The 27743-nt window shown below is 42.3% G+C and overlaps 2 protein-coding genes and 1 long non-coding RNA gene across 4 annotated transcripts; 1 reads left to right on the top strand and 2 right to left on the bottom strand.

Moving 5' to 3' along the window:
• Positions 1-711: 711 nt before the first annotated feature.
• On the bottom strand, positions 712-2042 carry RNASE6 (ribonuclease A family member k6). 2 transcript variants are annotated; one of them, XM_037502954.2, is made up of 2 exons: positions 1867-2042; positions 712-1469 (listed from the first exon to the last, which is right to left on the bottom strand). In XM_037502954.2, exon 2 carries the CDS (start codon positions 1462-1464, stop codon positions 1000-1002), a length of 465 nt encoding a protein of 154 aa, XP_037358851.1. In that variant the 5' UTR covers positions 1465-1469; positions 1867-2042; the 3' UTR covers positions 712-999. The 2 variants fall into 2 exon arrangements, with proteins under 2 accessions (XP_037358851.1, XP_037358850.1); XM_037502953.2 differs by having other exon boundaries at positions 1887-2042.
• Positions 908-22492, top strand: LOC129144816 (uncharacterized). The gene is made up of 3 exons (XR_008549492.1): positions 908-1201; positions 3255-3308; positions 22393-22492. It is a non-coding gene; the product is annotated as an uncharacterized LOC129144816 (long non-coding RNA).
• Positions 18524-18983, bottom strand: EDDM3B (epididymal protein 3B). Its single transcript, XM_037502956.1, has one exon. It carries the CDS (start codon positions 18974-18976, stop codon positions 18539-18541), a length of 438 nt encoding a protein of 145 aa, XP_037358853.1. The 5' UTR covers positions 18977-18983; the 3' UTR covers positions 18524-18538.
• Positions 22493-27743: the final 5251 nt, after the last annotated feature.

The following is a 27743-nucleotide window of genomic DNA, read 5'->3' as shown; positions in this document are numbered from 1 at the left end:
GGGGAGTTCCCATATATACTGAAATTTTTCCTTCAGTTAATTTTTTTTTTTAACTGGTGTCTCAGTCAAGAACCTAAAAGAGTAGAGGGAAAATCCCCCCCTCTTTTATACCTAAACTGTACATTCTCAATCCCAGTCAAATTCTTAATCCCATTCCTTCAATTTCTAAATCAAATATCTGTTCCAAAACCCCAATATTTCTGCAACATTTCATCATTAAGTAAGACAAGAATGTTTTTAGATTTCTCAATCTATGTTTACTCTCTCGCATTCCAATAAATAATAGGGGAGTTGACTCCCAGGTTAGGGTGAACTATTCTCTCTACTACTATGAATACATTACATTTCAAACCTTATCTGATTAAATATAGAAATGAACAGAAAGGATGAGGAATACTTCAATCACTACATTAGAATCTGTGTGTGAAAATACTATTAATGCTGTAAGAAAGATTAATGCCTTATCCAAATAAACATAGGCAATGGTTTCAGGGTATGTATGGAAGGCTGTGTGTAAGCAGAATTTGAAGGGGTGGAGGACTTTATTGTTCCAAAGACTGGATGCACAGCTGGGGGAAGCTAAATAACCTCAAAGGTAATCTAGCCAAAATAGTTCTCTGTGAAATATTGGTAGCAAATGCAGGCCTAAATAGCTTCCAACCAGCAACAATGATGTGAAAGGGATTTCAAACACATTCTCACACTCTCGGGAATGCAACAGAGAACAGTTTTATTGCTGTGAATACAATATGTGACAAGGCTGGGCAGAAGTTGCCAGGTTAAAAATGGAGACCTGGCTTTTCGCCAACCTCTTCTCTATTGTCTTCCTTCACAGCACACAGAGTTCAAAGCAGAAAAGAATCCTATTTCTTTTAGTTCCAATTCTAGGCTATTGTAAACATTCCAATAACCCCCAATATCTTCTTTCTTCTATGGGGACCAAGGAAACCAAGAAAAGAAAAACCAGAAGAGTGAACGTGTGCCAAGTGTGAGGGAAAGTCAAACAACCTTATCTAAGTGTACAGGAACCAACTGATAGGGAGGGTCGCTCTTCTGAGGAGGGTTACAGGCAATGATGAAGAATTTGTGTTGGGCAACTTCTCTGTAGCGGCAGTTAGGATACTTCCCCCCGGTGAGGCTGCACTGCGTCATGTTGACAGGCTTTGGGCTCTGGTGGCAGTTTTTCCAACCATTCTTGCAGGTAATGTTGGGCAACTCACATGTGGCAGCCACGTTCTGGAAGGAGTCGTGCAGAAAAGTGTTTTCAGGCTTACAATACCGGGTATAATTATTGACACCACTCATTCCCTTGGTGCATGGGAGAGGGCTTGGCTGTATATGCTGAATTTCAAACCAGTGAGCCCTGGTGAGATAGGTAGGCCAAGCACAAAGTGGACGCACTGGCCCCCATAATCCCAGCAGGGAAAGGAAGAGAGGAAAGCATCTCAGAAGATCTAGTGCCATGTTTTCTGTGTAGGGAAAGGAAAGATAACAGTAGTTATGGAAGCAGTAACAGGAAAATTAGCGTTCATAACTTTTAGATTTTTATCTTTTAGGATTCATAGTTTTTCTGGGTTTTTTTTGTTTGTTTGTTTGTTTTTTAAAAAGAAAACACCTCTGTCTCACTAAGTGTCACAATTCTAGGAAGAACCTCAAGCTCAATGAAGAGAACTATGAAGTAAGGAGAACTTTCCTCTGATTGGCAGACCTCAGTCTTCTTTTTGTCCTATAATCACAGTTTGGTGGCCCCCATGCCAGAAACCTTGTCTCCTTCCTCCTGAAATGTTTACCCTATGCTGATTTGAGCCTGACCTCCCCAGCCTCTCTGCTGCCCTGCTCTCTCCAGTGTGAGGGGGCTCCTCTTACCTCCCTCGCCAGACACCCACCGAACAGAAGCAGTAGTTAGTCCCAGGCTCCGGCTTTGTGGTCTGTTCTCTTTGGCTGGCAGGAGCTGACTGCATGTGTGTGAGTGTTGGGTTAGAGGGAGGGGAGTTTCTCTCAGGAAAGAGAAACCTAAGGCTTGGCAGTAGAACTTCTTATGCAAAGTGTGCAGAGACTCTTAGAGTTTCAAACTTGCTGCTTAAAAGAGTATTGATATCACTGTCTACACAGGAAGAACAACCTACTTAGAGAAACAATGTGACTCAAAACCCACAGTTTTGAGGAACTGATCACTTCCTAATGTGGAGTGCACTGTTTCCTTCCTGATCTGAACTTTCGGTTTTGGAAGATCTGTGATTTCAGTTCTTTTTCTTTTTTTTTTAAGATTTGTTTATTTATGCATACAAGAGCTGGGGTATAGGAAAGATATGGGGGACAGGTGGTGGTGGTGAGAAGATTCACCAGAGACAGAGTGGGGAACAGAACAGGCAGACTGACTGAAATACACTGCTGAGGGGAGCAATGGGCGAGTCAGGAGAGGTCTGCTGTGCCATGTAGGTAGCTCTCTGGCCTGCCAGCGATCAAACTGCAACAGGGTGGTCCCCAGGAAAGGGGGAGGTTCCCTGCCCCACCCAAGGGAGGGTGGAGCTGAGCAGGAAGAGGAGAAGCGGCAGAAGAGACTGAGGAAGGAAGCAGGATGGAGCCAGGAGACCTGGAGGAGGCGCATGGAGCCTAGAGACAAGTAAAGAAACTGCGCTTGTCTTTTGGTCGTGGACTGGGTGACACAGATGTGGGTGAGACCTGTGGGGAGGTGACAATGGCAGCTTTTATCTTGATGTTGATTTTGCTCTTTTCCTTCCGGGCTTGTCCGGTTGTTTGTGACCCTTTTCTGTGGGTCCCCACTGGAAGATGCTTTAGACTTGTAGCAGGCTTTGGGGCCTTGTTCTGGGCCGATCCCGTATGGATGGACTTTTACCCACGAGGGGACGGGTAACTTTGGGTGCTTCATTTAGAAACTAGACTCTTTGCCTTTCCTGTATTGTTTCCTAGTTTTATTAAAGTTCCTTCCCATTAAAGTCTCATATGTTTTGTGTTGATGCGGCGGATGGCCGAACCCATTTAGAATAGGCACGTTTGCGGGGTTTGGGCTGCCCCTCTCCCTGTCCTATAACAAAACTTGTGCTACAGAGGCTGTGGATAGCTGCATAGTGCTGTGCTTAACCCCTTGCGCCACCAGGGAAGCCCTGTGATTTCAGTTCTTTAGGAGAAAATATACCATGTAAATTTGATATAATAGTTGCCACATACTTGGTCATGTTATAGTTTTGACGACAGACTTGAATGAATTTTTTTTTTATGCATATGCTTGTTAGGCCAGATGCTGGGCAACTGAGATTCAAGATTGTATCACCTAATGAAAGAGACAGGTAAGTAGACAAATACATTAGATGATAAATATAAATAACGTGTCTGGCTATAATGGAGGGACCCACAGGGCACTGTGAGGAGAGAGTAGAGAGAAGAATTGTTGGAGGGTACAAGACCTGAGATGAATTTTCAGGATTAATTAGATGTTAGGTAAAGGAGACGGTAAAGACACCCCATGGAGGGAACTGTGTGGAAGAGTGCTCCACAATCATGAAGGAGAAGAGCAAATTAGAATATCTGCCTCTAGAATCTGTTCTTCCCTTTCCACTGGTACTTCAAAGCCCTTATACAGAATTCCTTGCCTCAAGGCAAATTCACAAGAGCCTTCAGCATGGACTCCCTGCCCCTAGTCTCTCTCCTTTCCAATCTGTCCTTTGTATTACTTCCATTAAACATAAATATAATAGGAACACACTCTTACCAAATGTTTTTAATGGATGCAATGAGCCCAGCACAAAAAGAATCTCTGTTTATAACAAACTTTGCAGGAGACAAAGTTAATATACTATAATCAATGGTTTTCTTACATAACAGCAATGAACAATGGAATTTGAAATTAAAAATCCAAAATTTACAATAGCACCAAAGAAAAATAAAAAACTCATGTACAAATCTGATAAAATATGTACAACATCAAAGTTTTAAGGTGATGGATGAAACCAAAGAAGATCTAAATAAACAGATATTCCATGTTCATGCTGAAGAAAACCGGAATGTCACTATATTGATACCGGAATTGTCAGGCCTAGTCTCCCAGGCAGGAATGGATTCCAGGCTGCAGGGCAGTGCTGAGCCCCAGCCGCTAGACCCCCCACGGGTTGGTGTCTCACGAAGCCGCAGCAGGAACTTCGCAGACGCTCAGACAAGCAAGCGAGAAGAGGCAGTTTGTTTAGAGAAAGAAAAAGTTTATTGAGGAGAAAAGGAACAGAAATAAAGTGGGACTCCCAGGCCAGGGGAACCAGGCCTGGGAGGGGCAAGGAAGCCAAAGTGGAGTCGTGTCTCAGGGAATATATACTTTCTTTCCCTGATTATTCTAAAGCTCCACCAGTCTCTTTGTGATTGGTCAGTTCTTGGCTGTCTCACTTAATTTGCTACTTAGTGGGGGATCTTCACATTCCTTATCTAACAGGTTTGTCTTTCCCCATTTCTTACATCCCCCATTTGTTACATCTTTATCTTTATAGCCTAGTCTTCCGGGAGAGCATCTCCACACCTTATCTTTATCACCTGAAGAAAACCAGGACCATCCTTAACAAGATTGTCTGTGGTCCTAGGATGTTTGTTTTTCCCCTATTGTTAACAATGTTCCTAGGATGTTTGTTTTTCCCAGTGGAATTGGTTACATTTCCTTGGTTGTCCTTATCTCTGAAGCCTCCCTAAATTCTTCAGAGGTCCCCTCCTGAACTGTCCCTAAAACTGCCTAATAACCCTAGCTTGCCCTGTCTCAATATCATATGTCTCCTTAACATAAAAATTTTTTTAGGGTGGTGGCAATTAAGATGCTTCTTAATTGGAAAAGCTTCTTCTTTTCCTCATAAAGGCTGGAAATAAATGGTTATTGAAATAGAATATTGTTGCACATGATATTGTAATTGCTGAGACACCATGATAAGGTCCAGAACACTAGCCCAAAGTACTCACCTTGACTTATTTGATATCTTATGCTGAAGGAGTTTGAGAAAATGATAGAAGCAAGATCACTCTGACCTCCCCCAACTCACCTTTCTTTCCTGAAAGCAGGAAATAAATTTCCAGCCTGAAAGTTACCTTCCTTGTACCAGGAGGAAGGACACATCTTTACACCAGGGATGGGGAATTTAGGGCCAAGAAATCTGTATAAGCAAACCTTATTACTTCTTTACCATTTACTACCCCTTGTCAGTTCTTCAGAAGCTCATGATTTCTTTGTCTAAAAGCTTTCTGCTTGGGTTATTTCTTTGTGTCTTCATTTTTTTGTGAAGGTTCTTGTGTACATGCAAAAACTTAAGAAAAGCTGTGTGTTTTCTCCTGTTAATCTGTCTTTGTTAATTTAATCTTCAGATCCAACCAGGACCCTAAACAGTCAAGTAAAACATTTTGCTCTTCTACAATGGCATTATGCATTTGTCAAAAATCTATAGAAGTGTACCACCCAAAGGATGAATCCTAATGTAAACTGTGGACTTTTAGTTAATAACGTATCAATATTGGTTAATCAATCATATGTTTAATAAGCTTCACAGTGGTTTTGATATCCCTTCCAAATAAAGAATCATTGTTCTCAGCTGACACATGTTTATACCCAATGCCCAAATTCCCAAGACTGGGCTTTTGCCTGATCCCTGAAATGAAGTTTCCATTTGTCTTCATTCAGGTAGTTAAATTCCTGGCTTGCTGTCATGAGTAAGGTGCAAAAGAGATGGTGGAGGGCATGAATGGGAGAGTCTATGTCTCTTATTTCTTAAATTATGCCTAGTCTTAGAAGTGTAAGGGAAGAAAAACATCAAGTTCTTTATCCAGTCATCTGTCAATGGGCATTAAGGTTGTTCCCATATCTTGATTATTGTGAATAATGTTGCTGACAACACAGGGGGTCATATCTTTTTGATTTAGTGTTTTCTTATTCTTTGGATAAATACCTAGAAGCTGGATCATAAAATTAGGTTTTGATTTTTTTTTTTTTTAAGGAATCTTAATACCACTTTTCTCAATAGAAGCTGCACCAATTTACATTCCCACCAATAGTGGACTAGTATTCTTTTGTCAACAGTCTTTGCCAGCTCTTGTTTCCAGTCCTTGTCTCACAGGTGTGAGGTCACATCTTTTTGTGATTTTGGCTTGCATTTCTACAAGGTAAGTTTTGTTGTTCAGGTTTAAGTTGGTGACTTTTCCAATAACAAGAGGGTTTTTTTGTCTGTTTGATTTTGGTGATTTAGTCATCCTTTACTTTCTGCTACAGAGAGGGAGATAACCTTACAAGTATAAATTTTCTTTATAATGTGCATTTCCCTTATAAAAGGGTAACTTCTACTCTGCTTTTTATCCTTTGTCTGTTATTTCTCAAAATAATCAACTCAAAATAATCCTTATGCCAAAAACGCTTATTTTGGGATGGCATATTCTGGTCTCCTACAGTTGTATTCTTGGGTGGTCTATTTCCATTACCCACAGTAAGTTTTCACAAGTACCTCATTCGAAAATGTCTTTAAAAGTTGTTTTTAAAAGGGTTAACTGATGGTGGACCAAAACAGTATAGAAGGGAAATGGATTGAAACTTACCTTTCCCTCTTCTGTGTGCAATATTGTTGGGGCTGTCTAATCAGTTTCCTAGTCTCCTTGTTATAGAGCAACCCCGATATTAAACGGGTTCCTGGCTGTGGGTCCTCACCCGCGCGCTTTAAAGGGACTTATGAATACTCTACTACAGACACACACAAAAGGGTTAATAAAAGGTTTATTTACAAGAGAAAAAGAAATAAGGAAAATGTACAACTCAGGGAGAAAATAGGGAAATAAAGTCTTTAATGCGTCCTACCCGATCCGACGACCTGGAAACCCAAAGTCACTCTCAGAGCTGGCCGGACGCTGCGAGCTGGCCGAGAGCCCAAAAAATGGAGAGCCCCCCAAAGCCCACGTGTCTGCCTTTTGTATCCACCTGGCTGCTTAACCCCACCCTCAGGTCCCAGCCACCTTCCCTTTGGTGGTGATGGGATTTGGAGTTCCCAGTGTCTTTGGCTTTGACCTGGGGTGAGGGTGGAGTCCACAAAGCCTGTATGGAATTTGCTTTGGGACAGCCTTTTCCCCCTAACAATTCCCCCCTTTCACTTTTTGCCACCATTTCCATGGTGATGAAGATCGAATATATGGAGGTTGGGATGCAGTCTTAGATGAACATTTTTTTCAGGTTCCAGTGTGAAAGAAAACCAGTCTCTCCAGGTATTTGTCCATTGTGGAAAGCAAAAGTCCTCCACTCCAGGAAAAATAGTTCATCAGTTTAAGCCAAAAAAAAAATCTGGAGGCGTTAGCCAAAACAAGACAGCAGATATGTAAAAATTTCAGGAAAAAAATCTTAAAATGGTTCAACTGATGTAAAAACACAAATTTTCTCAACCTTGATCCCAAACTTTTAACAGCAAAGCAAAAGTTTGCAAACTAAATCTACTTTTAAACCATTTTTCCTATTTTTGCATAAAATCACAGGGTAGAAATAACTAACAGCAATTTTTAGCTGGCTTTGTTGAAATATTCCATACAGGATCAGAGCGAACCGGTGGCATCCAGTCGATGTATGCTTCAGGTATAAAGTTGGTCTCATCAGACTCCACCTGGGCTTTCCTCTTCTCGAGGGTACCAGGGCATTTTCGTTGGCCGGGTTGTCCAGTCCTGCCAATGGAGGCAAGCTTCCTCACCTTCTTTGGAGGTCTCTGGAACCCTACAAACAAGGCAAACAGGTTCTCCTCTTCTTGGTTCAGCTCTTTTTCAACTTTCTGGAAGAACTCCACACAAAGCCACACAATCAAACTCACATCCAATTTTTTGTTAAAACAGACAAAATCCCTATGGAAGTTATGCAAAAACAGACTCTGAAATAAGTAGCAAAAATTACTACCACTATTTGTATGCTGTGTTGGTATCAAGGGGAGAGAAAATGTGACAAGTTAGCTTTGCTGGAAAAAAATTACAACCTTTCTGCAGATCCTGGTTACTCAAAACAAAACAAAACAAAACAAAAACTTCGTGGATTCAGGACAGAATGCATAAAAAATTTCCAGTATTATGTCAAAGAAACCTTAGTAAATGTCAGGTGTATTTCCAGGTCTATTCAGTCCTTTGTAGGAAAGTTTTTTTACTCTCAACAGTTCCATCAATAGGAATCTATTGAGACCTTTTCTCCCTATATTTCCGGAAACAATTTCTGTAGGTGTGAAACAATTGAATTATACACTATTACAAGGTGACAATCACCATTGACAATTTACATACATACCAGATACTGCTGTTAACATTTTGTACATACCAAAGTTTTACCATTTTCCCAAGTGACAATGCTTCCCTTCCAGTTTTACTTCATTAGGTAAAAGCCAAATAAAACAAATTCATGTAATGCCTTCCCAGGAGGAAAAGGAGAAACTTCGTGGAGTGTCTCAGGAGCTCTACTGAGGTTCCACAAAATTTCCTTGCATCAGTCAAATGACAGGCTACCAAATTTGTACTTGAATTTAGATTTTTGGGAAGCTTTGCCATAAATATCAGAAAATTAACAGAAACAACAATATTCAATCTCTATGAAGGCACCGGCTTAGTTCAGTAGCACAATGTTGACAATCAAACCATAACTTTTTGTTTTTCTCATAACTGGAGACTTTTTTTTTTTTTCAACTTATATGGGCACCATGCATACCAATTTGTCGATCACTGGAGGTCAAGACGGTTAGACACAAGGACATACAGACAGACAACATATAGACACAAAGAGCTCTTTAGTTACCATTCATCACGCGTGGGATATCCCATACAACTGCAGTTTGTCTGATAGGCCAAAGTAACAATAAAAAAAAAACAAGCAGAAAAAAAACTTCAAAGAAAAAAAAAACCAAAAGTTGATAGGAAATAACAAAATCAAGATTAAAAACCTTTCTATGTAAAAAAATACTGTCAGCATATGCATGATCCTAGATGTTATTTCACATCTCCTAAACTTTGAAAGGAAGAGATTGGTTAGAGCATGTTAGTTTTTTTCTCAGGGTTTCTTCAGAAAAAAAAACGAGTTCTTGGGTATCCTGCAACAATAACTGGAAAAGAAGTCAGTAACATTCAAGTTTCTTTCTGTTTCTTAAATAAATATCTCAAGTCTTCAATGGGTTCACAAGACCAAAGGGACTTCGTCTCTGGGTCAGTTCCTTCTGGCGCTTTCTTAATTCTGGAATGATGTACCCAGGGTTTTATACCTGCAAGTTTCAGAGAAGTATGTGTGCTTAGCAAAACGTCATATGGACCAGTCCATTTTTCTGACAGCTGGTTTTGGGCATCCCCACTCTGCCAGGTCTTCAGTAAGACCTGATCTCCAGGTTTGAAGGGATGCAGTGGTTGATCAGGAGGCATAGAGATTCTCGAGGTTGCAAAGTTATGAATCACTGCCAGAACCTCCTGGATGTGTTTCACATATTGTGTGATCCGGCAATCTTGAGCTATTTCTGGACTGGCTTTCAGAACTGAGGCCTGGAAGGGTCTTCCAAACACAATTTCAAAGGGGCTTAATTGTAGCCCACTTCTAGGTGCCACTCTTATGCGGAGGAGGGCAAGGGATAGTACCTGGTCCCAACAAAGCTGTGTTTCTTGGCACAGTTTCGCCAAGGTTTTCTTTAAGGTGTGATTCATTTTCTCCGTTTGTCCAGAAGACTGCGGTCTCCATGCAGCATGCAATTTCCAGTTGATCTGTAATGCACTGCTTACTGCATGAGTAACATCAGAGACAAATGCTGGCCCATTATCACTCTGGATAGAATCCGGCAACCCAAAGCGAGGAATTATCTCCTTTAGCAGCTGTTTTGCAACCTCGGAAGCTTTTTCCGTCTTTGTGGGAAATGCTTCCACCCATCCCGAGAACGTATCCACAAAAACCAACAGGTATTTGAAGTTGCCTGTTGTTCTAGGCATTTGTGTAAAGTCCACCTGCCAGTCCTCAAAAGGGCACTTGCCTCGATATTGAATCCCAACGGCTTTAGGGTGGGAGTCAGTCTTGGGGTTATTCCTGGCACATAGTTGAAAACCTCGGGTGATCCGTTGTGCTATTCTATGCAAATATGGTCCCTTCAAATATGGGCGCACAGTTTCTAATAAGGCATCTCTCCCATAGTGGGATCCTTCGTGAAGATGTTTTAGCACCGGATATACCAGGGCCTCCGGGAGGAGTATCATCCCATGGGAGTTTACTCTCCAAGTAGAGCTGGGGTCAAACTCAGTAAATCCCCATGCACGAGCTCTCTCTTCATCCCGCTCGGTGTATTCAGGAGCATACTGAGTCAGGTCCACAAGAGGGATGAGTGCACCCTGGAGGGCAGAACGGGCAGCGGCCTTAGCTGCCCGATCAGCTGCCCTGTTGCCCTTTGCCAAGTCAGACCCACCCTTTTGGTGGCCAGGACAGTGCATCACAGCGACAGCTGATGGTAAAGCTACTGCCTTTAACAAGGCCAGGATTTCTAATGGGTGTTTGACATCCTTGTTACTAGCCGTAAGAAGTCCCCGCTCCTTCCAAATGGCCCCATGCATGTGGAGAATCATAAAAGAGTACTTTGAGTCAGTAAATATATTGACTCTTTTACCTTTTGAGAGTTCCAAGGCACGGATCAGGGCTATTAATTCGGCTTTCTGTGCTGATGTACCTGCCGGAAGAGCCTTGGCTTCTACGGTGTTCTGGAGCGTCACCACTGCATATCCAGCACATCGACGGCCTTGATCCATAAAGCTGCTGCCATCTGTAAATAGCTCCCACTCTGGATCCGGCAGAGGCTGGTCCGTTAGATCTGGTCGGCTGGCATACACTGTGTCTATGGTTTCTAAACAGTTATGGATTAAAGTGTCATCCTCAAGTCCGTCTGCATTGCTTGGAAGCAGTGTGGCAGGATTCAGGGAATTAGAAACCTGCAGTTTCACATTAGGATTGTCCAACAGAGCTGCTTGATATTTTCCCATTCGCCCAGCGGTTAACCAAAGTCCACCCTTCTGCTCCAGCAATGTCAAAACCTGATGTGGCACACACACAGTGATGGGCTGACCCAATGTAAACTTCTCTGCCTCGTGTAGGAGGTCACAAGTGGCAGCCACAGCACGCAAGCATGAAGGCCATCCCTTAGTGGTGTGGTCCAACTGTTTGGACAGATATGCAACGGGCTGCATTTCTGGTCCCAACAATTGGATCAGCACTCCTAGGGCAACCCCCTGTCTCTCATGTACATAAAGTCTGAATGGCTTCCTAAGATCCGGAAGTCCTAATGCTGGTGCTGAAATCAACTTTACTTTTATTTCATCAAAAGCCTTTTGACATTCCGGAGTCCAAGACAAAGGTTCAGAGTCCAGGCCTTTGAGAGCATCATATAAAGGTTTTGCTATTAGTCCAAAATTAGGAATCCAAATCCTACAAAACCCAGCCATACCCAAAAATCCGCGCAACTGTTGCCGGTTACTGGGGATTCTAAGGGCTGAAATTACCTGTTTTCTTTCCGTCATCAGGCTCCGTCTGCCTTTCTTAATTTCAAACCCCAAATACGTCACAGTTTGTTTGCATATCTGTGCCTTGTTAGGTGACACCTTGTAGCCACATTTTGCCAGGTGGTTCAGTACCACAATGGTATTTTCCAGACAAGATTCGTAGTCTGGACTTGCAATCAATAAATCATCTACATATTGCAATAAGACACCCTGGTTTAGTTGAACCTTCCTGAGATCCCTGGCCAGTATTTCCCCAAAAATAGTTGGGGAGTTCTTAAACTCCTGTGGAAGCACAGTCCAGCAATACTGGAGAGTGCTCTTGGACTTAGGGTCCTGCCACTCAAAGGCAAAAAGCAGTTGATCCTGGACATCAATTGGAATACAGAAAAAGGCATCCTTCAGGTCTAATACTGAAAACCACCCATAGTCACCAGGTATTGCAGTTAATAGGGTGTACGGATTAGGCACAGTGGGATGTAAATCCTGAACAATATCATTAATAGCCCTTAAATCTTGGACAAAACGGTACTCGCCTGTATGGGGTTTCTTCACTGGCAGAATTGGAGTATTGTACGGTGAGCGACAGGGCCAAATGAGTCCAGATTGAAGGAACCTTTTCAATACTGGCTCAATTCCCTTCAAGGCCTCCTCCCTTAAGGGGTATTGTTTCCTTCTCGGGGTTTTGCTCCCCTCTATCACTTCTATCCTTACAGGCTCTGCATTTTTCGCACGTCCTGAGGTTCCATCAGCCCAAACCCACTTACTTACTCTTTCAACAATTTCTGGAGGTAAAATTTCACTTTTTGGTGGAGCATCTTGAGTAAGCAACATCTGGAATCGCAGAGCATGCTCTGGAGGAACCTGTAGGTGAAGCCTCTGATTTTTGGGTGAGAATATAATTCGTGCATTAAGCTTACTTAAAAGGTCACGACCAAGGAGAGGGATTGGACACTCTTCCATGTATAGGAAGCTGTGCTGGAGTTGTGTGGTGCCCAGCCGGCACTCCAAAGGTTGCAGGAAGGGTGTCTGTTGTGACTTCCCTGTAACCCCAATGACTGCTGCAGTCTTTTTGCTCATTTTAGTTAATTTCGAATTCAAAACTGAGTATGTTGCTCCAGTGTCCACCAAGAAATCAATCAGACGGTCCCCCACAGCGAGGGTTACCCGGGGCTCCGAGGGGGTTATTTTGATGGGTTTAAGATCTAGTGGAACCCCTGGGCACCCCTATTCTTCATCTGAACCTTCTCCATAAACTTTCATTTGTCTCCTTTCCTCCACACTTGGCTCCCGATTCCTTCTACTCTGTCTATATTCCCTCCTATCTTCACCTGAGACCCTACTCTGTGCTATCACTGGTCTCCTGTCCTTAGTGCTGGCTCTCGATTCCTTCTCCGTCCGTATTCCCTATCATCATCTGAGCCTCTACTCTGTGCTAACATCTGTCTTCTTTCCTCTCTCCTTGGTTCCTGGTTCTGTGTACCCCTCCTATATTCCCTCCTGTAACCCCTACGTGAATCATCCTGTCGTGGTGTCCTCAGTGTTCTACCCTGCCTTCTGTAATTACTGCGTCTGCCTCTTCTCTGTAACCTGGGACAACTGTCCTTCCAATGTCCCTCTTCCCTACAGAAAGCACACTGTTCTCTTCCTAGGGGTTCACGTCTCTGTCCATTACTGTTTTCCCGAAACCCTGGCCTGTGCTCTCTTTGTACAAAAACTGTCGCAGGTTTCGGTCTCCTGTCCTCTCTCCTGTCCTCTCTATTATTATAAACCTTAAATGCTAAGTCCACTACCTGGGACGGACTCATCTCTGTGACGCCGTCTACCTTTGCTAACTGTTTCCTTATGTCTGGAGCACAATATGTGATGAACACCATAGTGAACAAATGAGCATTTTCTGGGGCATCCGGATTTATATCCGTGTGGTCTCTATACGTCTGAATAATCCTCTCAAGGAACTCTGATGGATCCTCATTAGCCCCTTGTGTAAGGTCCAATAATTTGTTAACATTTTTATGTTTGGGGATTCCCTGCTCCAGTCCTACCAATAAACATTTTTTATACAGATCCAACCTTGCCATTCCTCCATTGTTAGGGTCCCATTGAGGATCTACCTCTGGGACAGCAATCTGTGGCTCTGGGGATTGGCTATCCTGTTGGCGGAGACGTGCAGCCTCCTCCCTGGCTCTCCTCACTACTATCCTCCGCTCATCTAGACCTAGTAAAACTTGTAACATCATCTGTATATCTGCCCAGTTAGGGCAGTGGGAGAGAAAAACGGAGGCAAACAAGTCCGCCATCCTCTTAGGAGCCTGCCGGTACGGGGGAACAGAGTTCTTCCAAGTTTGGAGGTCCCCGGTGCAAAAAGGACGGTGCGACCAAAAGTACCCAGCAGGTCTCCCCTCTTCATTCACGCCACCTATCGGCAGCTGGCGAAGAGGAAACTGTCCTGCCACAGAGCGGTCGTTACTGCCAAAATGGGTGCCGCTCCTAGTGTGGGGAGGAGACGCCATGATAACTACCTCCCTGGAGGGCAATGGAGGCTGTGAAGCCTCAGGAATCTGTACGGGAGGGGCCTCAGGAGGGGCCTGGTCACGTGGTGAAGGCCCTTGTCCTGAAGCCTCAGGAGTCTGTGCGGGAGGGGCCACTTCACGTGGAGAAAGCCTTTGTCCCGACGAGTTTAAGGTATTTAGCATATGAATCTCTTCCTCCTCTTCTAAGTCTGCCTTTTTGCAGTCCTCATGGGAAGGAGAACATTTATCTCTTCTCTGCATCATTACTCTAGCCTTCTTCTGCGTCATATCCCATTCATGGAGGGCGGCCTGTATCTGGTCCTGCACACTTTTAAAGGCAGACTCAAAAACGTTACGATTTTCGTCCCTCACACTGCCAATAGCTGAATCAAAAACCTGATTTTGTCGTTGCACTTGATCCTGTATACTTTGAAAAGCTGACTCAAAAGTCTGATTTTGTTGTTTCATCGCTAAGTTAAGAGCTTGAATTTGTTGTAGCACATTCTCAGTATGTGAAGTACCACCACTACTTCTCATAGAAACAAGAATGTAGCACATGGCGCCTATGCACATTACCAAAAAAACACCTAGAAGCACAGACTGCAAAGGGATGGCTTGGAAACCATTCACATATGTATACAGAATTAAAATCATGTGCCATAAGCTAGGTCTAATCCAATTATTTACACTTATCAAACTGGTGGTAATATTTAATGGAAAAAGGCTACTTAAATTCAAGGCCGGAAAAAAACTGAAAGAACTCAAGTTAGGGATTAAACTGCTGAAGTTCATGGTTGAGGCCACGTTTGGGTCAAAACCACACCCACAACAGCCGTATGAGCAGAGAAAAAAAAAACTTTTCAAGACGTGAAACAAAGAGTTTCACTGCGAGTCCTGCAGACCTAATGCGCTTTTATGGTGACCAACGCAAGAAAAATTACTTTGGGCTGGTCAACCACGGGTGAAACTTGCAAATCACGTTTGGGCGCCAAGCTGTTATAGAGCAACCCCGATATTAAACGGGTTCCTGGCTGTGGGTCCTCACCCGCGCGCTTTAAAGGGACTTATGAATACTCTACTACAGACACACACAAAAGGGTTAATAAAAGGTTTATTTACAAGAGAAAAAGAAGTAAGGAAAATGTACAACTCAGGGAGAAAATAGGGAAATAAAGTCTTTAATGCGTCCTACCCGATCCGACGACCTGGAAACCCAAAGTCACTCCCAGAGCTGGCCGGACGCTGCGAGCTGGCCGAGAGCCAAAATGGAGAGAGCCCCTAAGCCCACGTGTCTGCCTTTTGTATCCACCTGGCTGCTTAACCCCACCCTCAGGTCCCAGCCACCTTCCCTTTGGTGGTGATGGGATTTGGAGTTCCCAGTGTCTTTGGCTTTGACCTGGGGTGGGGGTGGAGTCCACAAAGCCTGTATGGAATTTGCTTTGGGACAGCCTTTTCCCCCTAACATCCTCAGCTGATCCAAGTGATGGTCATGACATCCAAAACTTCCTTGTAGGAGAACAAAATATACCACCCCAAAATATGCCACCACATTTTGAAAAAGCATTTAACAAGTGAGAAAAATAATCAGTATTCCTCATATGTAAGTTGATTATTGATTAAGAAGTACTGGTTTAACACTAATCTCTTGAGAATTTGGCTGGTATAGGTCATCCTCTCCCAGGTATCTGCTTATCCCTAAATGCAATGGAAAATTGCAAAGCTAAGGTCCTGCTCTGGGAATATGATGAACAACAGAGATTCGTTGACTACTCATTGAAGCCAGAATTCTAGAAAGGTATGCAGCCACCCAACTGAAAATGCTGATCCCTTGGTTTTCTGTCTCATAATCTCTTGGTTGGCGTCATGAAACAACACAGCAGGCTAAAGAACATAAGGTACACCCCACCAACTGGGAGAACATTTTTGCACCCAACACTAATGATAAAGGACTGATCACAAAAATCTGCAAAGAGCTGATGAAACTCAACAACAACAAAGAAAATAACCCAGTCAAAAAATGGGCAGAAGAGCTAAAAAGAAACTTCTCTGAAGAGGAAATGCAAATGGCCAACAGACATATGAAAAAATGTTCAACATCACTTGTCATCAGGGAAATGCAAATCAAAACTACCATGAGATACCATCTTACACCAGTGAGAATGGCACATATTAAAAAAACTAGCAACAACAAATGTTGCCGAGGTTGTGGAGAAAAAGGAACTCTCCTGCACTGTTGGTGGGAATGCAAACTGGTCCAACCACTATGGAGAGCTGTGTGGAGATTTCTGGACCTACTAAACATAGAGCTTCCATATGATCCAGCAATTCCACTCCTAGGTATTTACCCAAAGGACACAGAAACATCAATTCCAAAGAACACCTGCACCCCTATGTTTATAGCAGCACTGTTTACAATAGCTAAGCTTTGGAAACAGCCCAAATACCCAAAAATAGATGACTGGATCAAGAACATGTGGTACATATATACCATGGAATATTACTCAGCATTCAAAAAAGATAAACACATGCAATTTGCAGCAACATGGATGGCGCTGGAAGGGATCATGCTCAGTGAAATAAGCCAAAAAGAAAAAGAAAAATACCGGATGGTCTCACTCATAGCAGGAATCTAGAAAACTTAAATAAGGGATCAGGAAAAAGAATAACTATAAGAAAGTGAAAATCAAAATCAACAAAAAACTATGAACCAGAGACACTTTTTGGGGGGTGGGGGCCGGGAGGGGAGGGATAGGGGTCAGAATGGGGCATGTGCAGTTGTATGGGGGAATATAAAAATAAAATTTATTATTTAATAAAAAAAAAATAAAGAACATAAGGTACTTGAATGTTTGCTCTTATCTGGAATCATTTCATGGCTAGAGTCATTAAACAAGCAGGAAGCTAAAAAACACAAGGTACTAACACTTGAATGTTGGCATTTCTCCTCCCCACAGCTGCCCTAGGCAACTTACGTGAGTTAAATATTTTTCTCACTCTGTATATCTCTTCTCAACTTTACAAACAATTTTCATGGACTTTACTTATTTGTGTTCTCAATAGGCCTTTCACCAACTTACTTTTCATGCCAATAAAATTTAAGTTTTACCCATTCTTAAAAAGAGCTGCATTTTGAAGTCCTCTAATTCCATCCTATTTCTTTGCTGAGTGAAAATGGTTTTTACCATATCAAATTCCTTTGTTCTAATATCTTCTACTTAATGTGCTATTTTTCAAAAAATTAATTCTTTAACCCATCTAAAGTACATTAACCTCCCTAGAGACATTTGTTACAAATGAGTCCAATAGTTACCTCTGTCAGCCAGTGGCTTATGGAGGTCTTTTATTTTTTTTTTTAATTTAAAAAAAAATTTAAATATTTTATTTTACATAATTCTTACATCATTTTTTTCATCTTTGCACAATGCATTTTCATTTTGGTTATATTCTCCATACAATTGCACCCCCCATTATTTTGATTCTAGTCCTTCCTCTCCCTGCCCCTCCCCCCTCCCCAGTGTGTCTCTGGTTTATAGTAGCTTGTTGATTATTATTGTTACTTTGTATTGATTAGTCTTTTTCCTGGTCTCTTATTACGTTTTCTAAATTCCTGCTATGAGTGAACCATCCGGTATTTTTCTTTTTCTTTCTGACTTATTTCACTGAGCATGATCCAGAAGGTCTTTTTTAATCTTTGGAATTTATAGTTTCCATTCAGGTGACACAGCCTACTGTATTTGAAATCCCGTCTTCCAGAGCTAGGGAGAGGAGATGTTTGATGGGAATTGTTGTGTTTATTTTATCAAAGTTAAAATCAAAGTCCAGCCAAAGGATAGGATAGGTAGAATACCAATTTTAATTGAGCACATACTATGGACCAGGAACATGGAATATGTTTTATACCTAGTCAGTTGTGCCCATGTCCCCAAATCTGGGTAAGAACACAACACATCACCACAATCAATGTCTAGATCACAAAATTTCCCCCATATTAGCATACAAACATTTACACTTTCACTCTCATCATACACATAAACATACTTCATACTTCATACACCTTAAACCTACACATAGCACAAATTACATCCAAACCTAATCTATATCACACACACCCATATTATATCACCTATACCAACCACACAACACACACTCTGCAGGCACAATAGATACAAATGTTACACACTTATTGGAGTGATAATTTATTTAGAGAAAGGAAACTCATTAAGCTTGGGTAAATATATGGAGAGACCATATCAGAAAATTTTCTGGCTCAGTCAATAAGAAATGCCATATGAGTTGAAAAAAATATAGAAATGAAATTAAGGGGGGGAAATGCAGGAATAAATCAGATAAATGAGGGTAGAGGATATTCCAGGTAGAAAAACAACATAGGCAAATCATGCTATCTAGCAACGATGCAAAACATAAGTCTAGGTAGCATTGGCAAAAATATGCAAAGTAGTTAACATTTGGTAGAGACACCACTTGGTAAGCACTGAACACTCTACTGAAACCTAGGGATGTGTGCAGACATTCTATTTTCTGATACTCCGAAACAACCGGGTGTCCTCTATGCTATCAACAAACCCACTCATGCCACAATGGAATTCAATATAGCTGTAGCTCCTGCTCTCTTTGTAGATATTTCTCTTCCCCCCTTGGTAACACTTGAGTATTTTGAAGGGATACTGGGTCCATATATATACATTTCTGTAGCGATCTCTCCAGTTCCTATTGCATATTTGCTCGATTTTGTGCCATGTGGTATAGATGAACATCTGATAGTTGTCTTTTGGAGTTCTTTTGTCCCTCATGAGATCATTGCATCTGTACTTGTCAAATTCCCAGCTTGTGCTCAGGTGGTGCTGTTTCATAAATTCTCTCCAGGAAAGGCTCTGGCTGTGTATAAGGAGTCCACATAGAGGGAACAGCAGGGCCAAGAAAGGGCCTAGGACTTTTAGGGAGGATGGCATCTCTGTTATCAAGGTCACCTGCTGGTCCACAGGGAAGAGAGAGGAAAACGTTATCTAGGTACTGCTCTAAGAGTCATGCCTGACCTTGAAGTGCATTTTCCTGCTAGTGTATGTGGTGCTTGGGTCCAACTTTATTATTTGTTTCCTAGACTAAACAATGATATCTCATTAGATAATAACACTTATAAGAACTGGAAGTATGCTAGACATATTTTGAGTGCGACAAGAACAAAATTAAAAAAGATATTTTGAGACTTCCAAATATCACCTGTTTCTATTCTCCCCTCTATGCCCTCTATTCTCCCCACAATGGGAATCGGTCACCACTAGTTAGCTCTGTTTTATAACCCAGATCAAATCTCAGAAGAACATGTGTCCGAAAAATATGATATTTAAAATTTTATGTCTGTGAAGTGGAAAAGGTTGCCACCTTCTAAAGGAATGTAGAAGACGAGTGAAGATGCTGAGATGTTTTGTAAGGAGGAAGGCTTCACTTCCCTGAAAACTCTGAGCAATACTTTAAGAAGGGCAATTGCTTATACCACTTCCCTAAACCTGTGGGAAACACATTATCACCCTGGGGCCTCCTTGGTGTCACAAGGGTTAATATGATTCTCAACTCTCTGAGCCCTCATGTCCTCAAATGGACCTTATAACAGATACCTCATAGGCCCATGAGAGTCTCATGAAATATCTGAGGATGCTGAGTGCAACACACCCAGGACAGAACAAGGGGTAAACACTTTCTCATTTGTGGCACCCTTATTCTTCACCATAAAGACTTATACAAGACAGGAAGACCATATTTCAGCTGCTTCAATGTATTGTGCTTGGAAAATTTGAGGAGGAAACCAGGTTGGGGGGGGGCTTTATCAGTGAGATTAATACTGAGTTGAATTTAGGTCTTAAATTGGATCACTTTCCATTCTTAGCTCTACTATCTAGAAGTTCCCTCAGGTACCTTCCAGTGTTCCTGGGCTTTCCTACCTGAGCATTTTCAGCACTGAGGGATCAGTCTCCTCAAAAGGATCAGATGGTCTTTTTTAAATATGCCCAGTGTAGGCTTCTTGTCATCTTGATATAGGAACAAGAGGTCAACCAAGACCCTGTGAGCCTCATAAGAACTCTTACTATCACTTAAAGATGCAGATAGTTTTGGGTTGAGAACTGTGATGGTCATCAAGATTAGGAGAAACTTCTCTTCTTGCCTGTGTCCTGTAACTGTCCCCAATAAAGAAGAAACGCCTGAAGAAATGTAGTTTGGAGAGTCTCATCTAGTTGCAGGTTTATCAATGGACACATCCTCTCTAAGAAACTCATCTCTATTCTGAGTAAAAATCATACAACCCTCCACCCTTGTCTGTGATATGAATTCTCCTCCTCTCTGTCCTTAATGCCCCAGGTCCCTGAACACACAGGATAAACACCTCTGGTCTGCTCTGTTATTTTTTTAAAACTTATAGCCATATGAATTCTCCAGATGTATGGTATTATAAGGATTGTTTTTCCTTCACTGACCCATCTACATACTATTTTGGTTATTCACCTAGCCCAAGAACAACCCAGAAAGGTGCTGGGGGACTTCCTCTGTGCTCCAACACCACCAGCCCTTTTAACTCACCTTATTCAGAGTCAAAACTTAGGTCACTGGTCACGGTGGAGATCAGTATGTAGAGCTGAAGAGTAAGCCTCTGTCCTTTCTTAAAGCCTAACAGTCCGCAGCAGTGGAGAAGGATTAACAGTGGGAGATCCAGCATTTGCGCTGATTGGCAGAGCTGAGGGAGGTCAGGGAGAGGGGACAGCCTTGCCCTGCCAAGCTGTTCCTGTGTCATCTCATCTAGAACACTTGGGTTCACTCTGAGATTAGCCTGGAGCAGAGGCATTAAGTATCAAAGACTGACTCCTGGGTATAAAGGAAATGTAAGCCCCTGGGCAAAGAAAACACCAGAGAGGAGTTATCTGGAGTTTTTAGGAGAGAGCCAGAGACCTGACTTCTAAATTCACTTGGTTCAAACTTAAATTAGCTTTACCACCTTACCCTTATTTGGTGTTCTTTTCCTAATAACCTCCCATAATTGGCTCCTCCATCTCCACATATTTACTTTGTCTTTAACTAGGTGGTGTGTGATCAAACCCACTGCCTCTGCCCCCCACCCTCCACCCCAGACACACACATACCCCAAAGGGCAGACAGACATTTCCCAGTAGGCCCAGAGTAGGTCTCTTGTCCTCTTGGTAAGAAAACTACAAGTCAAGGCTCTGTGAACCTCAGGAGATCTATTACTATTATCTAAAGAATGCAGATTGTTTTATTTTATTTTTTTGAAGATTTATTTATTTATTTATTTGTACAAGAACCAGGATACAGGCCAGATGCACTGGAGGGTGAGAGGATTCACCAGTGACAGATTGGGGAACAGAACAGGCAGACTGATGAAATACACTGCTGAGGGGAGCAGCAGGTGCGACAGGAGAGGTCTGCTGTGCCATGTGGGACACTGGGGCAGGCTGGGATCCAACTGGCGCTGCAGAGGCTGGGGACAGCTTCACAGCGCTGCACCTAACCACCTGCACCACCAGAGGAGGCCCAGAATGCAGATTGTTTTAGGTTGAGAGCAGAGAGGGCCCAGAAACCTAGAGACATTCTTGCTCAAGTCCTTTGCCCTACCTAATCAAAGAAGAGATCAATATATCCTAAGTTTCTGCCCTATTCCTAATTGAAGAATCAATCACTGTTCTCCCTTCTATGACCTACAAGAATTTAGTTTGGAGAATCACACTCAGTTCTCGCTTCATCCGTAAGCATGTTCACTCTATGACTCATCTTTACTTTCAGTAAGGATGTGGTCACCCTCTCCTTCTTTGTCATGTGAAGTCTCTCCCTCTCTGTCCTCAATACCTTAGTTCCTAAAGTACAATATAAATATCCTTGTTCTGTTCCTTAGTCTTTAGAACTTTCAACCATATGAATCTATGTATTAAATTGCTTTCTTTTGGTAAGTGATCTGATGCTGGGTTGATTATTTCTCTAGCGCCAAAAGAACCCAGAGAGGGTATGGGATACTTTATTTTGTGCCCCAACGCAGTTACTGAGACTTTATCTCTAACTAAGAAGGAAAAGATTTTGGGCCCCTGTGTTGAACTTGTCACCGCAGCTGAATCTTGCATGCCGTGAGACCACAGGGTGGGGGTGGGGGTGGGGGTAGTTGGTCAGCACAGAACTCTATCCCAGATGTCCAGACACTTTCCAGGCCAGAGGAGACCACACCTGTGGAGTACCGCAGCGCTGTGGTCTGAGCTCCAACCCTGCCCCTGACATCCTGAGTGAGGGGGCTGCTGGGAACAGGGTGGAGCTGAGAGGCCATTTTGGGAGCCTTAGCAGAGTGGTATAAGTGGGCTTGCTGTTTGTCTTCTAGCCTCTGTGAACAGCAGCTGTCCTACTAGCCAAATGGGCATTAGTGTGGCGAGCACCCTGGTCTCAATCAGCAGCAGGCCAAACAGCCCCCTGCGGCCCAGGTGGTGGTAGGTAAGACTTTGTTCTCCCTCTCTCACTCCCTCCCTGTGACCCAGAGCTGGATCTAGACATAGCAGGCCCAGCCACAGCTTTCAGGTTCCTGTAACAGCAGCTTCACTTCCCTCCATTGTGGTAGTTGTGTTACAGGGCAGGGAGAGGGGCACCCCAGACCCCACAAACCTGCCTGCTCTAAATAGATTCTGCCATCCGTCACATCAACACAAAACATATGAGACTTTAATGAAAAGGAACTTTAATACAATTAGTAAACAATACAGGAAAAACAAAGAATATAGTTTCTAAAGTTACCCATCCCCTAGTGGGTAAAAGTCTGGCTCTCCATCCTGCTTCCTTCCTTCCTCAGTCCCTTCTGCAGTTTCTTTTCTCCCTGCTTAGTTCCACCCTCCTTTGGGTGGGGCAGGAAACCTGAAACTCCCCCTTTTCCTGTGGACCACCCTGTTACACTTGGACCTTCTCATCTCCCTCTGCCCTGCTAGTTCTCCCTTCTCCCACTACCCTATTGGTTAGAATAAATCAGTTTTTGTTTGTATTTGTGGTGGCAGGTGGCCCAACCCAGAACGGGTGACAGATGTTCTGGCCCAGTAACATTTTAAATCCTTTGCCTTATAACTCCTGCCATGGGCCTATCCATATAGAGGGCTTTCTAACAAGTGTGTGCTATTTTCTAAAGGCTTAAATTAAGTAGTGATTCAGGCCTCCTTGGTGGCGCAGTGGTTGAACGCCATGCTGCGAAGCTGTCCGCAGCCTCTGCAGCACCAGTTTGATTCCCCGCCGGCCAGGGAGAATCCCACATGGCGCACAGACCTCTCCTGCCTCGTCTGCTGCTCCCCTCAGCAGTGTCTTCAGTCCGTCTGCCTGTTCTGCTCCCTGCTCTGGCTCTGGTGAATTCTCTCACCCTCCCACGCTTCTGATCTGTACCCCAGTTCTGGTATAAAATAAATAAATCTTTAAAAAAAAATAAATTAAGTAGTGATTCAATGAAAGTAGAGACAGGCCAGAGGGAGAAGTTCCCAGGGCTAATGTAATCAGGAGCAAGCTACGGTTTCTCAAGGCCTCATATTTTATACCACATAATATACCATATTTTATGGTATATTATAGAACATCAGCAAGTAATTTTGAAAACTATAAGAAGAAATTGTGGGATCAGTCTCCCCAAAAGAGTCAGATAGGCTTTTCTCCATATGCCCAGAGTAAGCTCCTTCCATTAAGTGTCTCTTTAACATGAGAAACTAAAGGTCAACCAAGACCCTGTGAGCCTAGAAAAGTCTGTTACCAGTACCTAAAGGAGCAGAATACTTGGAGGCTAAAGAGAAACTTTGTATTTATCTCAGTTGTTTGCTGTTTTCTTAATCAAAGAAATAACCACTGCTCACCATTTCTGACCTAGAAGAATATAGTTTGGGTGGTGGTGCGGGTATCATCTAAGCGTAGGGTTATCACTGAACATGTCCTCTTGATCTGAGAATCTCATTTTACTCTCACAGTAAAAGACTGAAGACATCATTTCCTTGTCCTGTGAACTCTCTCCCATTCTCTCTCCCTTATGCTGCAGGCTCCTAAACACAAAATCATGACTCCCCTCCATTTTACTTTAGAATCTACAACCATATAAATTCTCCATACATGTTAAATTTTGGGTGGATTTTTTTTCCCTATTAATCTGTCTCATTTTAATTTGTTCATCTGTCTAGCCTCTGAAGAACCCAGATGAGGTAGGAGAATATTCCTCTGTGCCTAACACAATGTATATAAAGGTAGCTTTGAAATACTGTAAGTGTGTTATGCTGATATCAATTGGTGATACCAATACCATGAGGTTATTCTACTTCATCACTTGTAATGTCTACTAGTTAATCCAGTGTTTCTCTAGTAAGTGTGATATTCTACTTTTGAATTGGAAAAGAAAATTACTGTAAGCCCAAAGCATACATCCCTCCTGTGAGCTCAGTTAAAAGGTCCAAGGTCTCTCTGATATTAACCAATTAGAGAGCAACCTAAAGACCCTGTGGCACTAAGTATCCTTTTATATCTGCAGATGCAAGCAACAACCAAAGCAGCCTGGGCATGTAAGTTAATCATTGTTTCTGGAAACTGCTTTTTGGATCTGCTTTCTTGAGTTCTGTTCTACCAGCATTTGTAACAGAAGCTGCTTGGTGTGGCTTCTGATTAAGTTCTCAAAGAGCTATTTTATCTGTTGGCTATACATTTAAAGTCATTTGTTAATTAACTACATTCTTCCTTTAAACATGTTCCTGGATTTTAATTCTTTTTTTTTTTTTTAAATAGAGGCATGTTTTTTTATTTATTTATTTATTTGTTTGTTTGTTTTTTTGTTTATACATGCACTGGGTACAGTCAGAAGCATGGGAGGGCGAGAGAATTCACCAGAGCCAGAGCGGGGAGCAGAGCAGGCAGAAGGACCGAAGTACACTGCTGAGGGGAGCAGCGGGCGGCAGGAGAGGTCTGCGCGCCATGTGGGACCCTCCTCCGGTGGCCCGGGAGCAGCCGGGGATTGAACCGGCATCGCAGAGGCTGCGGGCAGCTTCGCAACCCAGCGCTCAACCGCTGCGCCACCGGGGAGGCCCTGGATTTTAATTCTTTTCTATTAATTCCTTGATATATCCTTTTGCTAGGCACTATTCAATTCTTTATTTATTTATTTATTTATTTTAGTACAACTATTTCTGAAAATCTTAACAGTGACAGGCTTCCTCATGCAGATGATGACGGTGTCTCAAGGTATTTTAATCTCGGATGCCTAAGTTTCCAAGGATTCCATGGATGGAATTCATAGGGTGCGTGTGAGAGAGAAATTATATCTATACTTCCTCTAACTCGCAAATGGAATTAAGCAATTTCTTCACTCATGAAAATCACAGATATTTTTATATCAGCCTATAGTCACTGCAAATACCTTAAAATATTTTGCATTGATCACTATTTCAAAATTATAGGCAATTAGGCCCACATTTAGATCTTATTATTTAATGCATAATAAACACATAATGCTATGTCATAGACTTAAAGTGTTTGATTTCCTTTATAATTTAATGTATTTTATTTTGTGCATTTAGTAATACTGTTCTGATAAAAAATATTGTTCTCTTGTCCTGAGTTGTTATTCTCAATTATTGTTTGTCTTTACCAGAATGCCAAAGTGGTGCATGGTACTGGGGCGGGGGCGGGGGGGGAACACTTCCCTCTACCTCTGTGAGTTCTTGTTCTGACGAGTAGTCAAATCAACAACAGACAGATCAGTAGGAGAAAACAAATTAATTATACCATATGGGGAATCAAAAAAAAAACACCATGGATTCCAAAGTTGTAAGGAAAATGGGGTATATACCCTTAGCCAAGAAATAGTATAGGGGCCTGGGCTTCGAGGAGGGAGACTCACACTACAAGGAAAGAGTCACTTATATGAGGAAGATTAGGTGCTCTTCAATTGGATGTTTGCTTTCCCAGATAGCTGGGTTTTTCTGGTAAAAAGGTTGTTTCTGGTAAAAACCTATTCTGGGTATTTTTGTCCTTCTAGGTAGTTAAGGGAATAGTAAAAATATTTGTGAGCCTGCAACTTCAATTGACCTCAGCTTGAAATAATCCACATGTCCAAGTGACATGACTTGGAAAACCTGTTCTGAACACCTTGGGGAGTCCCATCTGAGCATTTGGGGGAGATCTATTCTTCACAACAGAGCATAACATATTTCTCCTAGGAGACAGTAGAGTAATACAGTGGAAGGAATGAATAACTTGAATAACTTGAACACTAAGGAATTCTTAAATGAGGCAGAAATAATTGTTTCCCCTAAAAAGCCCCATTTTGATTACCTGACATAATTTATATCCCAGGGAAATAGGATATAAATATTGCAAAGAAAAAACACTACAACATATGGTAAGAGGCAAATGACCTCTGAATTTCTGAAATCCCAGTAAATCCACAGAAAATTGCAGAAATACACTTGTACCTTCCTAATTCTCTAACCACTAAGTCTAGTTTCAATGGTCTCTCTTGCTGGCTCTTGCTCTCTTCCTCTCATGAGGTTAAATGCTTGGGAGTCCATTAAGGGAAAAATAGAAGGAGAATAGAATAATTCTAAGGTCTTAAACTTTCTCTGGAAGTTAGAAATTGAGAGAATAATGGCTTATAATCCAAATATCACCTGGTTATTATAATTGTATAGGAGACTATTCCTCTACCCCTCTTCTGAGCTTTTGTCTAAGACTGGACAAATTAACATCAGACAGATGAGCCAGAGAACAAGATCAAATTGAAAATGGAGTGGAATGCAAAGTCTGGGACATAATTGGGGCTTAGATGATCAGTAGAATATGGCAGAGATGGGAATAGATGATAAATGTCATCACTAGTGAGACTGTGTGCCCAACATTGATTAATTCTTTTAGTTATTGTAGGGGTGCAAAAATATACCACCCCAAGATGTCTTTTTGACAAAGGGAATTTTGTAAATAGGTGCCTAAAGGCTGAATAGAGGTTACTTTTGAAAAATATATTTACATATAAAATTCTGTAGGATATATACACAAAGACCTGAGCTTATTTCTTTTCGGTAGAGAAGGCAGAACTTAAATCTTCATGTCTTTATCTACTAAGCCTCCCTTGATAAACTGAACTACTTCTTACCCCAACTTTATTTGTCTTAGCCAAGTTGCTGAAGATGGCATCTGAAGTTATGTGGGAGTTACTCTGTCTCTCTCATGTATATGTTAGCGTGTGACCCAGAAGTACCCAGGGACCCCAAACAGTTAAGGGATGCCATCTGTGCACACAAAGGCAAAGAAAGCATACTCTTAGTGCGAAAGATTTTGATAGAATCAGTGTGCATAAAGCGAGAGAGAAGAAAAGATTTCAAATAATAACAAACTGAAAATTACCCATCCCCTTGTGGGCAAATGCCCAGCCATGCTTGGCTGGAAAGGGGAGCCACTAAGACCCTAAAACTTAGCAATTGTGCAGAGTTTCTGGCAGGAAACACAGAAAATGGCTAGGCAGTTTCCAGAAAGCTGGTACAGAAGGGGAGACTCAAAATTCGAAAATATGCCACATAACTCACCGTAAGGTCAAGATAATGATGGCCATAGTCTCTGTCAAGGAACGGGAGTAGCCTCCCCACGTTTCTCTCACCCACTTTACAAGAAGCTGCTGACAAAAGACGTCTCTTCCAGATGTCTACATGTCTCTCCTCCATGTGTCTCCCTTTCCCT

This window comes from Talpa occidentalis, unplaced genomic scaffold (assembly GCF_014898055.3).
Source record: "Talpa occidentalis isolate TD23 unplaced genomic scaffold, MPIMG_talOcc4v2.1 talOcc4.11, whole genome shotgun sequence".
NCBI classification, from domain to species: domain Eukaryota; kingdom Metazoa; phylum Chordata; class Mammalia; order Eulipotyphla; family Talpidae; genus Talpa; species Talpa occidentalis.
This window is presented reverse-complemented; position numbering and strand designations above follow the sequence as displayed.

Bases quoted from the DNA above. Each gene is read 5' to 3' on its own strand.
- RNASE6 (XM_037502954.2), bottom strand. From the start codon at position 1,464: ATGGCACTAGATCTTCTGAGATGCTTTCCTCTCTTCCTTTCCCTGCTG.
- EDDM3B (XM_037502956.1), bottom strand. From the start codon at position 18,976: ATGCCATCCTCCCTAAAAGTCCTAGGCCCTTTCTTGGCCCTGCTGTTC.